The 16,901-nt window shown below is 28.3% G+C and overlaps 1 protein-coding gene across 13 annotated transcripts in view; it reads left to right on the forward strand.

Annotated features, from left to right (window-relative positions):
* The window catches only part of LOC111036751 (actin-binding LIM protein 3), a 34,788-nt gene extending 22,194 nt beyond the window's left edge, over positions 1-12,594 (forward strand). For 4 of the 13 annotated variants that reach the window (XM_022318901.1, XM_022318890.1, XM_022318891.1 and 1 more), the window contains 19 exons: positions 4,361-4,459; positions 4,981-5,164; positions 5,233-5,360; positions 5,446-5,572; positions 5,852-5,945; positions 6,014-6,104; positions 6,391-6,456; positions 6,570-6,652; positions 7,052-7,132; positions 7,245-7,431; positions 7,490-7,747; positions 7,812-7,915; positions 7,983-8,169; positions 8,366-8,476; positions 9,981-10,084; positions 10,494-10,563; positions 11,704-11,744; positions 11,944-12,129; positions 12,387-12,594. In XM_022318901.1, the coding sequence (XP_022174593.1) occupies positions 4,361-4,459; positions 4,981-5,164; positions 5,233-5,360; positions 5,446-5,572; positions 5,852-5,945; positions 6,014-6,104; positions 6,391-6,456; positions 6,570-6,652; positions 7,052-7,132; positions 7,245-7,431; positions 7,490-7,747; positions 7,812-7,915; positions 7,983-8,169; positions 8,366-8,476; positions 9,981-10,084; positions 10,494-10,563; positions 11,704-11,744; positions 11,944-12,129; positions 12,387-12,500 (2,315 nt within the window). In that variant the 3' untranslated portion in view covers positions 12,501-12,594. Of the gene's footprint in view, positions 1-4,360; positions 4,460-4,980; positions 5,165-5,232; positions 5,361-5,445; positions 5,573-5,851; positions 5,946-6,013; positions 6,105-6,390; positions 6,457-6,569; positions 6,653-7,051; positions 7,133-7,244; positions 7,432-7,489; positions 7,748-7,811; positions 7,916-7,982; positions 8,170-8,365; positions 8,477-9,980; positions 10,085-10,125; positions 10,227-10,493; positions 10,564-11,703; positions 11,745-11,943; positions 12,130-12,386 lie in introns of those variants that run through there. The other 9 variants (XM_022318894.1, XM_022318895.1, XM_022318896.1 and 6 more) reach the window with 9 other exon arrangements.
* Positions 12,595-16,901: the final 4,307 nt, after the last annotated feature.

Raw genomic sequence — 16,901 nt, forward strand, 5'->3', positions numbered from 1 at the left:
TCTTATTTTTTTTGAATTGATTTATATTTATTGCCCACCGCTGTATTATACTTACTTTCATTAGTTGTATAGTATTAGTTTTATAATCGGTGTAAAATATCACGAGCAACTATACGAATGTACGATGATTGGCATTGTTTTTAGTATTTTACTAATGGTGAGTAGGAAATATAACGTTTTTCTATTATAATAAATAATAACAGTCGTAGTAAGATGCACGTTCCGCACTAGAGTATTGTCCTGACAATATAGTGCACGAATTGACGATTCCATAGAAATATTATTATATCGTCGTTCGTGAAACGTTTACGTACCTAGGTACTATGAACGATTTTTTACGGTGACGTACAATTTTCCCCAATCTCTGCAGTTGCGCCCGATGCCAGCCATCTACCGATTTTTTGAGTGTGGCTGTGAAGGTCAGTGGCGATATACGTATTATACATATTATACAGCATGTGTATAGGTACTCGGAGTCGTTATGCACGACTTGTGCAGACCGAACGAATGGCTCTACGGCGCCCCACCCCAACCTCCCTTTACCGCCCTCCTTTCCATCATATCGTAACGTAATAAACAATGCTGCAGCACTGTGTTAAGGCCAAAACTGCGCATTAAATATGTATTATGTATATGAATAATCCTCTACCGCTAGACGTCCAAAAACCGGATAGCTCTCTAGAATACAATACATATAATATCGTCGACAATATTTTGTATTTTGTATTTTTTTCGTATTATATAGGTATTAGTATTGTGGTATTATGGTATACAGATAAGACGGGCTAATATGTATAAGTATAATATTACGTTCACTTGCCGTTGCACTTATAACTGCATACGGAGTGTGTCCCACTGTGTTTAAACCCACGGCCAATAACTTTTTTTTTAATCGATATATTTGAAATAAGTATGATTTTAGGTACTTAAAAAGAAGGAATATCTCAAAATCGTTATACCCATAATTTAGTTAATACTTTATATCATACTTTTTTTTAAACTTAAACTCGGATATAATGTTAATTTTTGTGTTTCTTAAAAATCTTAATTACATTAGTGGTGATAGGACTGACTAAGTTTATCTTCCTAAAATAATTCCCAAAGCCTCCTAAAAAAAACTATTTATAACTACTAATTAGTATTTATAGATTATACCTAATATTGGAACGATTTTATTACTGTTTCAAAATCGTTTTTTAATAAGATGATGTTTTAGTATTTTTATTGTATAAAAATACTTTTTTTATTAAGTAAAAAAATTGGTTGGTTTTTTGACTTACAGAATAGTAGTATAGGTTTAGTACTGTAGTTTAAGTTTAAACAGGAGAAATTATATATGTACGAAGACAGTCACCTGAAACATCCTATATATATTTTGTATGCAGATCGAACAGAAATAATACTGATAAATGTAATTTACCAACTATATAACTTTTTTCCTATGAATATTCAAAAATGATTGTAATTGTTTGAATTAATGTGAATACCTATATTATAGTTACTTATAATGACATATATCTCTTATTTCTGTTACACTCTGTATACCTAGTATATACTATATGTCTATACTGCTCGCAACAGGAGTATACAATAGTTATAACAGTGGTTTTATACTTTTTACCTTTTTACTTTTTTCCTACCAAACGGTGTGTTCCGGTCACGGCCGACCGATCGGCCGGCTCGCCGTGGACGAACGATAATTGCCACGTCGAGGAGGCGGCGTGCCGTCGTCCGTCGTGATTATCGTCTATCTAGATTCCAGACGACCGTTCAACGGCAGCAATGATGCTTGGGTGTACATTATTATTGCGTTTGGACGCGTTTAAAATGCATTCTCGTAGTGCAGGAAATGCTGCGTGTGTTCTCTGTTGTACGCATTATGATAAGTGATAACTATTCCTCTGCACCTAAGTCGGCTATGTCCTGATTAAAACGTGTACCGTTATTACTTATTGCACTTACACGTGAACGAATGAGTTATAATTTATCGTATTTCTACTTTCTTGACTGCTGCTGCAGCAGTGCAGCAATGCGATCGATCATCGATGTAGGTACGAAACGTCCCATAATATAATATAAGTACTATTATACGGGTCCTAATCGTCGAAAACGACCAAATAATAAATGTGTTTCTATGGCTTCGTTGCATTTAAATTATTATTTTATTTCAATTGCTGATCGATTCTGTATTTCTGCATCGTTTGAAAAAAAGGAACGTATTATAATAATTTTTTTCACCACTTCGCATTTAAAAATAATGGAAACATTAAGACATTAATGACAAATACTGTAATGAATCATAAAATACGTTTGTATATTTTCCTGAATTCATGTTAATGCTTATTGGATTTAATACGATTTATAATATTCAAAAGTATTTTATGTTTTTTTTTAAATGTTTGAATTTTGGTAGTTTTGTCTGATTAGGTTTTTAGCTTTACTTATTACCATTAAGTATTTGTAATAATATCACGTTTAATAACATAAAATATGTTCGAGAGATTCGTTGAACAAATGTCAATGATAATTTAACATATTTACAGTTTGAATGAGTAATTAACATAATTATAATTTACATTATTTTAGAATAGTTGTTTAGACGCTCAAAAATGGTCAAAAAATACTTGATAGTTGATTGTTTTGAACGTTTGAAATGATTTGGTATTGTCTAGATGCTGTCTAATTTTACCCATAAAATACGCAATATACTAAGTAAAGTTGTATAACGTATTTCCTTAACTACTATGAGTCATAGTTATAAAAGCGCAGATGTTGATATAATGTGAAAGTTTTTGTTAATAGTATTCTCGGTGTTAAAATTTTTTGTGATTTGAATAATGAATATTTATGATTATGCTATTTAATTTTGCTATTTAATTTATATTTATTACTAGTAAATATTTAAATGATGTACGTGGATGAATATGGTTTTCCATTCTACTCATTTAAAAACACTTAAATATTTTAAAGGGGCCATTAAAATATTTGACCACTTATGTTTATATCCTCCTTCTATGTGACACGAATACCTTAAATAGGCATTATTTAAATTTACTTTATAAATATAATAAATTATTGCTTGTGGGAGTTTAGGTTATAGGATTTTTTAATACAATATAAATATTAGTTATCTCTAAAATTTAAAAATGTCTGAAATATGTTACTATAAATATCCAATAGGTTTATCAACTGTTGAGCTGTAGATATTTTTTTCGTAGGTACGTATTCGTAATTCGTATCAATGAAATTAATGATAAAAACATTTTTAATAAGCTATTGTTTTTTATAATAAACTTCCACACCTGGATGCTATTAAAATGTGCCACTTCCGGTGTTCAAATTGGATGTGATATATTTTTTTTAGCAATTACTCTTCAAGGTTGTTACCCGGATTTATGTACAAAATACTAATATGCAACGTTTGTATTTATTTATTTTCATTGAACGGTTAAATTACTGTTATATGAATATGACACTTCTCCTGTATGGATACAACTATATTACATAAATATATAACTTATTTACTTATGCAGTCGTGTAATTATTTTATTAATGCCAATCACGTACTCGTGACTCCCAAGAATAATATTAATTACTTAATAGTATGTAATATGTTATTGTGTTTACGGCATAAACAACATCAAAATGTTTGTAGTTCCACTGTTGTTGATTATTTTACTAAGCATATAAAAAACGATTCTACTTCTGACTGCATTCAATGTATTAACCGACGAATCAGAAGTGTCAGCGTCCCTGGTGAGGGGGGAAATTACTCTCCGGAACCCAACCCAAGCATAGGCTAAAGATATCCTAGATCATTGCGTTTGTCTAAATATGAGAGCGAGAGAACCCTACCGACTAACTACTAACTACGCTTTTTCTTCTTTAAAAATAAAACACTGCCGTAAAATTTAAATATTAGTCTCGTATTCTCTTCCACAGTTCATTGCTCCACGACAATATTTACGCTGTGTGTATACTTCTAACCCCGGTGAATGTTTCCAAATTAATAGTGGAATAATATATTATGACATAATACAATAGATACCTATACTTTTAATATTTTCGTTTTAATCGACATGTCTTACAAACAAAAACTAGAATGTAAATCATTTTACACTAGCCAAATTTTTAAAGGTATTTCATTTTTCCAAATATACTGGCAGGAATGTTGGCTGTGCTTCAAAAAATGACGTCGTATACCTATTTGGTTAAATTATTTGAGTTAAATACATTTTTTTTTATTGATTTTGGGGAATTGTTTGATATGATACAACTTAATAAAAATGATCATTCATCAATAATGCATTACTCATTACTTATTAGTATCTAACTAAATTGATTTGTTGTTGGTTTACAGGTAAAACTTACTGCAGCGGTTGCAAGAAAAAATGTTCTGGTGAAGTACTTAAAATAAAAGGTGATAAATACTTTCACAAGGACTGCTTCAAATGCAAAAGTAAGTTTGATCAAATACTATTTAAACAATAATGAATATTAAATAGATACTATGTAAAACGTAATAACTCAATTAAATAAAATGAACTTAAAAGTTTGAATATCATATATTTATAAAGTAAACTTATTTTGATATCTTACTTAGGCTGCAAACATCCTTTTTAAACAAATGTTCAAAACATCTTTCATTTGTATGTGATGTATGCCTGTGAGCAAATATTTTTTTATGATATATCACACTATATAATATATAATAGGTAGGATAATAGATATGTAATAATACGTCATCAAGTCAGTTTTAAGGCAATTGGCTACGGCTGACACATCACAATGTATGCATACTGCAACAATAATTCCACTATTGCTATCAATGAAGGGTACAATGACACTAGTAGGCTTATTGTTGTCAGGCATACATAATTGTTATGAAATTCCATTTGTATAATGATTGAAAGCAGAGTATTTAATTATGCAATTTAAAATAGATTAAAAATATCTTATTAACTCTTTGTTTTTTTTTAGTTTGTTGCCATTCATTAGTGCAAGGGTTGTTTTTTTCTGAAGAAGGTAGCTGGTATTGTCCTGATGATTACCAAAAATTATTTGGTAAAAAATGCACCGTATGTAATGATTATATAAAAGATGAATTGGTTATTGTATTGGAACGAACGTATCATCAGCAGTGTTTTACATGTTCTCATTGCCGGTAATAATTTGCCTAACATCATATATTATTAGTAGTGTATGTATCTAAAATGAATAATATTGTTGCAGACAACCTTGTCCAAAAGGAGACCTAGTCACATATGTAGGAAATTCTATTCTTTGCTCCAAGTGCAAGGAAATTCCTGTTAAACGACCAGCATCTGCACAATCTAAACAAAATAGCACTAATGAAACAGGTATGTTTAAAAACATTAATTGTAAATAAAATCTAACTTAAGAAAATATTAAAGTACAAATTGGTGTTTATAATTGAATATTTAGATTGTGCTGAATGTGGTGACGACCTAAGGAACGGACAAGCACTTTATGCTTTGGACAGACAGTGGCATATTTATTGCTTTAAGTGTCATGAATGTTCTGCTGTGCTTCATGGTGAATATATGGGACGGTATGTATGCATTTATTATATGTGTATTTTCTTTTATACTCTACTCTACTCATTTATTCTATTGAAAAACAGAGCATCGTCAAGTGCTTTGGTACTAATAGTATTCCCAGTACTTAAGTTAAATAACAAAAGTTGTGATAACCATAACAGTATGATATTGGTATAAATATGAATTAATTACAATTATAATTAGTCAATATTTATTTATTAAATCAAGACTTGAAAAAAAAATGTGAAATATGTGCAAAAATGTATAACTTGTAAAATGTTACTTTATAGGGATGGTGTTCCTTATTGTGAAAAAGATTATCAGAAGCTCTTTGGAGTCAAATGTACGTACTGCAGTAGATTTATATCTGGAAAAGTCTTGCAAGTATGAATTATTATTATCTAGAATTAAATTATTTATTTTATAATTTATTAACATCAATATTATTTAAGGCCGGTGATAATCATCATTTTCATCCAACATGTGCAAGATGTGCCAAGTGTGGTGATCCATTTGGGGATGGTGAAGAAATGTATTTACAGGGTAATAAAATAATAATAGTTGTCTAATAGTTAATTATTTTATATTCATAAATATCTATATAAATACCTTTATATTTACCTAAATTGATATGATAAAATTAGTTCATATGTACAAATTTCAAATTATTTTATATATTATTGATAAAGTATGGGTAAAGTACCAATATTTTATAATATAAAGTTTAAACATGAGAAAAATTAAATTTGTATCAGCTTTAAATTTCATATATTATATATAGGTATGTTATAATAATGTATGCAACTTCTAAATTTTAAATATTTTCTAGGCGGAGCAATTTGGCATCCACGTTGTGGGCCTAGTCCAACTGAAAATGGCACCATAATAAATGGAGGTAACTGTTCAGTATAAACAATCATCATATCTTATTTCTATCAAAAACTCATTATTTCTATTGTATAATATTAAATGTATGTGTATCATGTTCCTCACTATATGTTGTCATAGGATCAAGTGCCATGCTCAACGGACATTGCAATGACCCTGAAGAGTATGATCGAATCAGTTGCTCAGCTGCTAGTGAAACTCAGGTAATATTTTTTTTTTAAACAACACTATTTATTATTTGCAGCTGAATTTTTTTTACCAACTATTATTTTATATATTTTTATTGTAGTGTTCATACAAGTAAAATATTTATGAATGTATAGAATTGCACTCTTATATTTTATTATTCTAATCTGTATGCATTTGCTAAATTATATATTTCCAAATTAAGTAGTGCATATAAACTATTATTTGATCAGTTGATATGATTACAGATATTTATGATTATGATCTTTATATTTTTTGATATATTAATTTTAGTTCAGTTACTATTGTATTTTAATGACCCATCACTTTTTATTTTACCCGAGTATTTTTTTATATTTAATTTATTGTTTAGTAGATTTTTTTTAGATGCTTTTACTTAGTTTGTGTATTTCCAGTTTTCATTACGGTCTCGATCTCGTGCTTCAAGCTTTAATGGTTCATGTTATAATGGTTCATGTAATAGCATGAGTAGAAAGGTTAGTAATGCATAACCTAATCTGCAACATGTATTATGTAGAAATAATTTATAAATTACATTTTTATCATATAATTTATTTAATTATTTACATTTTTTTAAAACTTTAACAGCACTATTATCGTGATATACCTGGAAGTCCAGGACTATTGCTTCGAGAATATAAAACGTCCAATGTGCCTATTAGTCGTATCTATACTTATAGCTACTTGACTGAAGAGCCAACTCAAGGATATTTGAAACGCCCAATCGACCCATATGATAAGCAGCCAACATCGCCTCATTTCCACAGACCAACATGTAAGATATATTGATAGTTGAAAAACAATTATTTAGATATTGTGTTTTATATAAATAGATTTTTCAGCTTGTGGTAGTGTACGTGGAAGTAGTAAGTGCTCAACTTTACGTTCAGCTGGCAGTCGTTCTGGTATGAAAGCTTTGGTTGACAGTATTAGATCAGAGACTCCTAGACCAAAATCACCTCATAGTATGAACAATGAAGAGCCCATAGAATTGGCTCACTACCCTGCTGCTAAACCACCAGCACCTGGTGAAAAACCAAAAATTGAAAGGGATGATTTTCCTGCTCCTCCTTGTCCATATACTGATCCAGGTTAATATAATTATAACTCAAAACACAATTAAGTTCTGTTTTGAAAATTTTTTATTTTGTTTAGAAAAACGTAAGACGTGGTTTGAAAATTATAAAGGTATATCAGATGATGAAGATGAAGTTGATCAAAAAATGAGTGCTGATAAAGCAATAGATCCTAAACTAAAGGTATGTTATTAATCAGACCATATAATTTTGTGAAGAGTTAATTATACTTGTAAATTTTATTTGATAGAAAGAAGAGGAAGAATTAAGTAAATTAGGATCAGGAATTGGAAAAGTATTTTTGCAAGAAGTTCGTGAACGCGAAAAACATCAAAAGTGGAAAGTTTCACATATGGATCCTCGTAATGCTTCAAGATGTCCTTCTGCTGCTCGGGAACCAACTTATCGTCTTAGATACCAGTCACCAATTAATGCTTGTAAGTAATATGTAATAAGTCCGTCATTGGAAATGGGTTCATAATTTTCCTGCATTAGCGTATAATTTTCATGAATAAATAAAAACATGTATTATTTACAAATTTTTTGTACAGATATTATTTATGTTGTGTTAGACTAATACTTATTTATATAATTTAATATGTGTATTTACTGTTGTCTGTTAATTAAAAATAGCACCATCCCGTAATTTGGATCATCAAAGACCATGGGAAGAAGAAGGTTATTTAGACTCAAGTTACAGATCATCAGTTGGACAATCTACTGGTGCCATTCCCAGTTACAACAGTAAGTTTTTACTGTGAAAAATATTCCCCTTTTCCTATCTTCATAGCCAATTTATGGAAATTAAATGAAATTGACTTTTAATAATAATTTTATTCAATTAAAGCCGACCTTCTGACTATAATAAACAGCAATATTATTAAATTATAATTTATACTTTTGTTCTTTTATTATTTATACTATTATTATTAATTTTTTTAATTTATTTATGAAATAATTAAGTACAAATGTCTAATTTATATTTCAAATGTAAATGTAAACTATTCCTTATTTTAATTTTGGTTCATAACATTGATTATATTTAGCTTTTTTTTCTTTAATTAATTTTGTAATAAAATTTTAAATATTTTATTATCTCTAATTTCTTTTTTTCATTTTGCTCCTTATTTGCTTTCCCTAGAGTTATGTCAATTCAATTTATTATTATTATTTTGTTTTTTTAAAAACTATAAAGAATATTATTCATGTTATTAGTAGTATTTTTGTTTTGCTTTTTTGTACATTGGTATTGTTATTTATTACATAGTTAGTGAATATTTGTGTGGATATTTTGTTTTATGTGTTAGAAGTTTTGAATATTTTAAATGTCTTTGTTATTCTTTAAAACACTTAAAGATTTCATAACAAAAGAAGCTTATTTTAAAAAGGTACATAATATTATCATTGTTAAGTGCTAAAATAGATAATATCTATAATATTATACTAAAAAGTAAAAATTAATAATTAAATAATTAATATATTAATAAAGGAATAATTTAAATGTGTTTTTTTTTTATTTAAGCTACCAATATAAAATTATTACAGCTTAATTTAAAAGTGTTAAATAATTTTTAAATTTGGTGTTTGAATTAATTTATATTATGCTTCATAACTATCATAGTGAAATTAAATTATTTTAATTAATTACTAATTTGTTGCAATTAAAAGAAGATTTTTTTAAGAATCAAAATCAGTCATTAGTTTATATTACAGTAATTTAACATCATCAACCATCAAATTTATAGCTAAGTACAGTACTTCTGATATAATTATCATCTTCTTAGAGCCCTCTACACACTGCAGTGGTAGTGGTAAAAATGCATCAAGACACAATTTACCAGCACCCCCGAGATGATAGAATTGTTCTTCCACTTCTGCAGTGTGTGGGATATGGATACCTTAAATAGAGGAGCAAAATATTTACATTTTATTCGCTTCAGAAAATAGTTATTGGATAGTTACATGTCAATAATAGTAATTTCACCACTTAATTTATATGTAAATAGTAATAGCAATAATACAAATTGATATAACAAAGTACAGTTTTAATTTATTATTTAGAAAGAGCTAAACAATATTAAAATATTAGATTTAATTTCTGTAGTTGTCTTAAACGTTAATTGCATTTTTAGATTGTGTCTTATTTATATAAAACACTTGCGTTTTATTCACTCTATCTTAAAAAGTTTATTATGTGTTGCTTGGAATTTGCATTTGTTTTGTTGCATGGTGTGTTATTTGTTTGTAGCATACTATCATGGTCAGCATGGGTCGGCTATAATGACGAGGGGCGCCCGCAAGTCGTGCACTCTTCCGGCCGGCTTCCACGGTGGCCCTGGAAATTATGTCAGGGTAAGTAATACGTAGCCATTGTTTTTCTGTTATGTTCACAGTCGTAAGTGCACTACGCCATGTACCCAAACCTGGCTATGGCTTGGCGCCTAGTCGACGGTCAAACACTTTCAGCTCTGCGTACTGCGTCAAAAACCCTTCGGTATGATGAGCATTTTTTTGTAGTTTGTATTATGACTCAGATGTAACACTCAATAATTTCCAATTATGTATCGTGACGTGATCAAAATTGTTACTACCAAATTTACAATTATTTTTTGATATCAAGTTTTCAAGATTACAATATTTTTATTTATTTACATTATTCATTTGGGAATCAATTAATCAACCAAATATTTGTCATTTGGATTTTAAATTTAATTTTCTGATTTCTAAACAAACATTATCTAATTTTATTTTATATTTTTAGGATGGGTTTTCCATAAACGGCTTAGACAATAAAACACTTAGCACAGATTTTAACTGCGCTAGGTCTGACGGTAAGTGCTTTATTAGTTTATTAAAATTAAATTTTACACTTGTTTTTTTATTATTTTGGTGTATTTAGTTATTTGAGGGTGATAACTTGACATTGTATTAGACAACTGTTTGTTATTTACTTTTTAATTTAGATACAATTCATTTTTAAGCATTATTTTTTTTCCCCAAATCTACTGGCCTACTCTAAGCTTATGCAAAACTGAGTGCATGGAAGCAAAAGCATATAATATAAGTAAAAGCTTTTTCCTTCGATATTTATAATATTACTTTTAGCTAAAATTATATATTTTTTTCATTACAAAATATACATATTATTTTATGATAAGGTACAATATAAGGTAGTCAAGGTTCAGGCTTTAATATTATCTTTGCGCCATTTATTTATAAAAACAATACGAAGGTTTAGGGATATTAAATAAGATAGGGAATATATAATTATTAGCAGTAATGGTATGGCGAATAAAAATTATCTATTGAGTTCTAATACCCTCCAGCCTCCTCAAGATCTGACTTCTTAACCACTTAAAATTTTTCAAATATTTTCTTCGCCATGCCATTGATTAGTATGAAACACTAAGCTTTTACCTTATACTTTAACATGATTCCAAAATGATATATAAAAATATTACAACTTATTGTTTGCATTTGAAATTTTAGTTAGATATTTAAATAATTGTATTGTTGCTTTAATAATTTGATTTCTACATCACAATTTTCAAAATCTTGTATATCAAGACATTTAATGACGTTTTGTATACTTATTTATTTTATGTACTTGACTAATTTAATTTTAAGTGGTAATTTTATTGGATTTTTTCAAAAAATGTATATCTTCACAACCTAATGTACATACATAGCAATGTTTTATTTCTTCTAAATTGTATAATCAACTAAATAATAATAATTTTGATCAATAAATTGAAAAGATAAGCACTTGTTAAAAATTACATTATTAATTTCAATTGGAATGTTTAATGTTGAACATTAATCAAAATATGTGATTTGATTTTTAAATTTTAAAATTATTTACTTATTAAAATTTCATTTGCAAACAGCAATATATTATTATGCTGCCTGTTGACCCGTAGGAAAAAATAAATGCGCGCTTATACTAATATTGCTTGTCTGTTTTGGTGTAGTTTCTGCCGGATCTATATCTGAAGTGGATCAAGGCAACACGGTACGTAGACTTAAAATGTGGATTTAAATTTTGATGGGTTTTTCAAAAAAAATTTAATTTATATTTGATACTATAAAAACTAGAATTCTTAAGCTACTCAAATAATGCTTGCTATTTTACCTTGACTATTGTTTCATTAACTTGAAACCTATAAAAATATTTTTTATAAATTTAACTAATTGTTTACAATTGTGTGTAGTGTTCTGAGATACCAGCATCATCTACATTTACTGGATCATTACGCTATGTCACTAATATTCATCGTTCACTACCCAACATGTCTTCGTCGCATCACAGTTCTGAACCTCCAAAAATTTATCCTTATCACTTGTTACTCATCACAAATTACAGGCTGCCCTCAGACGTTGATAGATGTAACCTTGATGTAAGTTGATTACAATTATTATTTTTATATTGAATCTTGCTTAAATATAAATAAACAGTAAATGTGATATTTTGAGTAAATTAGTTGTTCAATCAGTTCTCAGTAAAGTAGTTTAAGTTGTGCAAACTAAATGTAAATATTAATTCAGTGGTAACGTAAGAGTATTGATTAGCACCACAAGTAAACATTTTATTTGCATTATAAATATTTAATATCCTAGAAACAATTTTGAATAACTAATTTGTATTTGTTCACAGCGTCACTTATCGCCCACAGAATTTGAAGCAGTTTTCCAAATGTCACAAGCTGAGTTCTATCAGCTGCCTAAATGGCGCCGCAACGAATTGAAGCGTAGGGCACGCCTGTTTTAATTTTACATTCGCTTGCTGCCTTGTATTAGAAACAAGGCAAACATTTATTAGGCTTCTTGGTTATCAACTTTATCTTTAACAGCTAAACTATTATGACAATTATATTGTAATATCAGTTATGTACCAAATTTTTCTATATTTTTATTTAAAAAAAAATACTTTATTCCTAATTTTATTTGTGACAATATTAATTTTTTTGTTTATAGACACCTTAAAGTTTTATTACAATTTTTTAATAATACAAAAGTGTATACTTAGTAACTGTAAATATTAATAATATCTTTAATGGCTTATATTGTTTTTGTGATTTACTTGTAATAATTTTAGTATTATTTTAGACACTATTTATAATATATATTTATATTATTTAAACTAGCCAACTGGTCTAATTGTTTGACTGTCATACATGTTGTCTTGATACAATATAATCTATCAACTATGTTTATCATTTTCATTATAAATATAAACATAACAATTTAATTTACCACTAAACCAACGTTTTATGTAAAAATGTATGTCATTCAAAATATTCAGCAAACTAAGTCTGCCTTACTCTTGAAGCTGGGCACTAGTTAATTATAAAGTTAGGTTTAAATGTTACTTTTAAAGTAACTTTCTATCTTCTTAAGTTGGTTTTATTTCATAACAATGTTCTAACTTAACGAGTTGATTTAAATGTATAAAATGATCTAATTTAACATGTTAAAGACAAAAAGTAACTTTTAATTGTGAAAATCCCATTGTTCCGTAACATTAGTGACTGCAAAATAGCCGACTAGATTCTGGATATAATGATAATAGTTATTATATAGTATTTTATGGTAATTGATTATGTATCCATTTTTACTATATTATATTTTCCTTTTGTTATATGGTTTAAATTGAGTGTAAGGTGTGCACTCACTGAAGCAGAGGTAGTGGTAATATTCTATTGGCAACAATATCAATGAGAAAGCGGTAAATGCTGCCAAATACAATTTACCGCCATTCTCATATTTAAGTCAATTAATTAATTCTCAACAATCATTTTAGTAGCATAACTATTTAGCTGATGCCAGTGCACTGATTGTTTTCTTTCTCTAGCCCTCACACATCAAGGCAAAACGTATTTAAGCACAAGCATTTTTTTTTTTAGTTATCTTCGAGTAAAATCAATCATTACAAAAACGATAGAGAATAATATTTTTGAGAAAATGACATCAATTTGTCTGGAAACATTTTTCAAATTTACAAAAAAATATTTTATTTATCATAAGTTGAGTACAAAGTCAAATAATAATAAAATATAAAACCGATATGAAATACCCTCAAAAATATTATCCCCTATAATATTTGTACAAGGTGGTTTTAAACTAAGATTAGTCAAAAATCATAAAAAATGATTTTAGGTAAAAGTATTTTATCTATGTTGCACTTGGGTTTGAGAGAGATACCTAATATTACACTGACATCCTCTTAATTGTATAGAATACTTAACATTCATACTGATTTTAAACTAATAATAAAGTTTAAAAAAATTAGAAATTTCAGAAACCAACTTGTATTCAAACTTAATTACTTATTATTCAACTCAACTTGGTGAAAAAAATGACCAACTTGCCCAGCTTTTGTTACTCTAGTGCAGCTTTATTTGCTTTTACCTTATTCGAGGTAAATATTATTTTGTATCAAATACAATAGGCACTATTATTTAGGAAATGATTACAAAGTTCTCTTGTAATAAGGAATTATCTATATAAAATTATATTTATGTATGTGTATATTATATTTTTATAAGCATAGTAAAGCTTGATGTAGCATTAAGTATTTAAGGAATTTTTTGCCAACAACACTGAAATCGTACAATTTTGAAGCTATATTAACTATATTTATACAACTTGTATGTATAATAACATTTGTTACAATCATTTATTTACATAATATATATTTTATTATAGTACTAAAATGTAAAAGTGAGATGACATTTTAAGAAGTGTTATCGGCATTTATTACATATTATTCATTATGCAATTTAAATATCTTTTTTATTTAATTATTCATTTTATATATATACTATTTATTTATACACACAAATTACAAACATTTGCAATAAACATTTCATAATGTACCAATAGTCTAATGTTTAAATGTGATTGGTGCTAGTCTTTTATCGAGTCACAGTCTAAGGACATAACATAGATAAACAAATTTATGATTATTATGTACTATTATATATGTAAACTTATGTTTTATTTTATTTTATTCAAACACAAGAGTGATTTATCTGAGTTTTTGTTGCTTAAATATCTGGTGGATTTGATTATTTTATTGCAAGAATTAAATAAATTATGATACATGCAGTAGTATCAATTGATAACACAAACGAGGATAAATCGCTAAAAATAAGAATGCTTGTCTTAACAATTAAGCAAACTTAATTTTATTAATTATTTATAACATTTATTTTTTTAAATTATACTTTTATTGTCAGGCTTAATAAATAAAAATAAAAGTTAAAGGAATGATGGCATTGTATTTATTTATACCATCTTAAAATTAAATTGAATAATTCAAAGAAGAAAAACCAGTTCAAGCTATAATAAAAAAAATGTTAAAAATCAGAGAACTCTCTCTACTGTTAAATAAATGTTGAGTGTACATAGTCATCGAGTAGATCACTGCTATGATATCATGTGTTTGAATTCAATGATAAATGATTGCATATGAAAAACGATTCTGAAATGATTTGTCCGCCAATATTACAATATTACCTATATTTTATGACAATTTTTGTAGAATTGCTGTTAATAATTTATTTATAAATTTATTAGGTCATGTTAATATTATACAGTATACCTAGGTAGTTGGTACGTCATAATTTTCTGGGTTGAGTTTATACAATCGGGTATCCTTACCTGTTGGCTGTTATTGCCAAGCCGAGTTTACAACTACTGAACTACCACAGTAAGGTAATAGGTGGATACTAGATAGGTACCTATTACCGTATTAGGTTATCGCTGATTATATTGGTACTAAATAGTTTATAGAAAATAACATTATTCAGAAGAGCAAATTTCGCTGTTCATTAAAATCGAATGTTCATTAGAATAATTTAAATTCTAAATGACTACGAACTCTCCATGTCTCCATTGTTATTTGTCTCAACCACTTTAATTCGTCTTCGGCATGCACGTCTGCATCGTTTTTAATTTTTATTATGTATATTTTATATTTGTATTATTAATTGATGAATTTTGTGGGGCGTAGGACGTCTGTTGTGTGCAGGGGCGTGCTCACCGAGGGGTATGAGGGTGCCTTCCCTTTGGCTTATTTTTGTCGTATAAAATATATGATCAACTGATAAATCAATAAAATTGTATTTAGCAACGTATAACGTGGTATGAACTCTGAAGATAATCGAAAATGTTATATCCGGCCCCTCTGGCCCTCTCCTTTTTAAAAAATCTGATCATGCCACTGAGTTTGTATGTGAGTGTATAAAATAATATAATACATTTTATAATATAAGTAAATAATAAAATAAATATATACATTAGATTATATTATTACCTATTATTATTCTACGACCGAGCATGAGATATGGGTTCACGTACCAATAGGTAAATAATTAAATATAATGCATTGCACGCTCGTGACTGAAAATACGCGTGGATGGCAGCTTTTGCATGTGGAGATTGTAATCTCGAAGAAAAAAAATGCTCAATAGGTCTATTGTAAACTCGTCTCGGATTTTTTTCAGGTGAAAAAATGATTGAAATGTAAACTCGGCCCGAACAAAAATAATGTGCCCAGATCTTCTCATAATCTCATATACAATTAATAATTATTTTATAATATTTTCTAGATTCATTAAGCTTTAGGTACTCAGAAGCCAGAGGACACCACGAAGAAGCAATTTCATTATCTTTCAAAAATTATTAATTTATTAATAATTATATTATTAAAAAGTCTGCAAAATCGTTATATAGCTCAGAATTAAATTGTATAAATGTATATAATATACGTATTACCCCCCTACGCGTGGGCTACGTGTTATTTATTATTTTCAGATTAAATTATGTTGTGCTCATTTTTATTTTATGGGACCGAGTTGACCATCAACCTATTTCATTACTTGAAATTCTTGGTCCGAATTTACAATGAAGAAGGTAAAATCACTTGCCCAGCTTACATTTGCCTTCTATGCCTCTATCTGACTGTAGGCCGTGACAATAATTATTTAGGTATTATTGAGAACTATTCTTTGTTCTCCGAGAGACCAGGGCCGTTTCGGTTAGGTCATGCAACTGACGGAAATACGGGCGCTCCGTCAAATATACCATCTCTAACTGTCTTGTTTCGCCGGTAAAAAGTTCGTAATGCCGGCATTATCCAATATTTTATACTTTCTCAGTACCCACC

This window comes from Myzus persicae, unplaced genomic scaffold (assembly GCF_001856785.1).
Source record: "Myzus persicae strain clone G006 unplaced genomic scaffold, MPER_G0061.0, whole genome shotgun sequence".
NCBI classification, from domain to species: Eukaryota; Metazoa; Arthropoda; class Insecta; order Hemiptera; family Aphididae; genus Myzus; species Myzus persicae.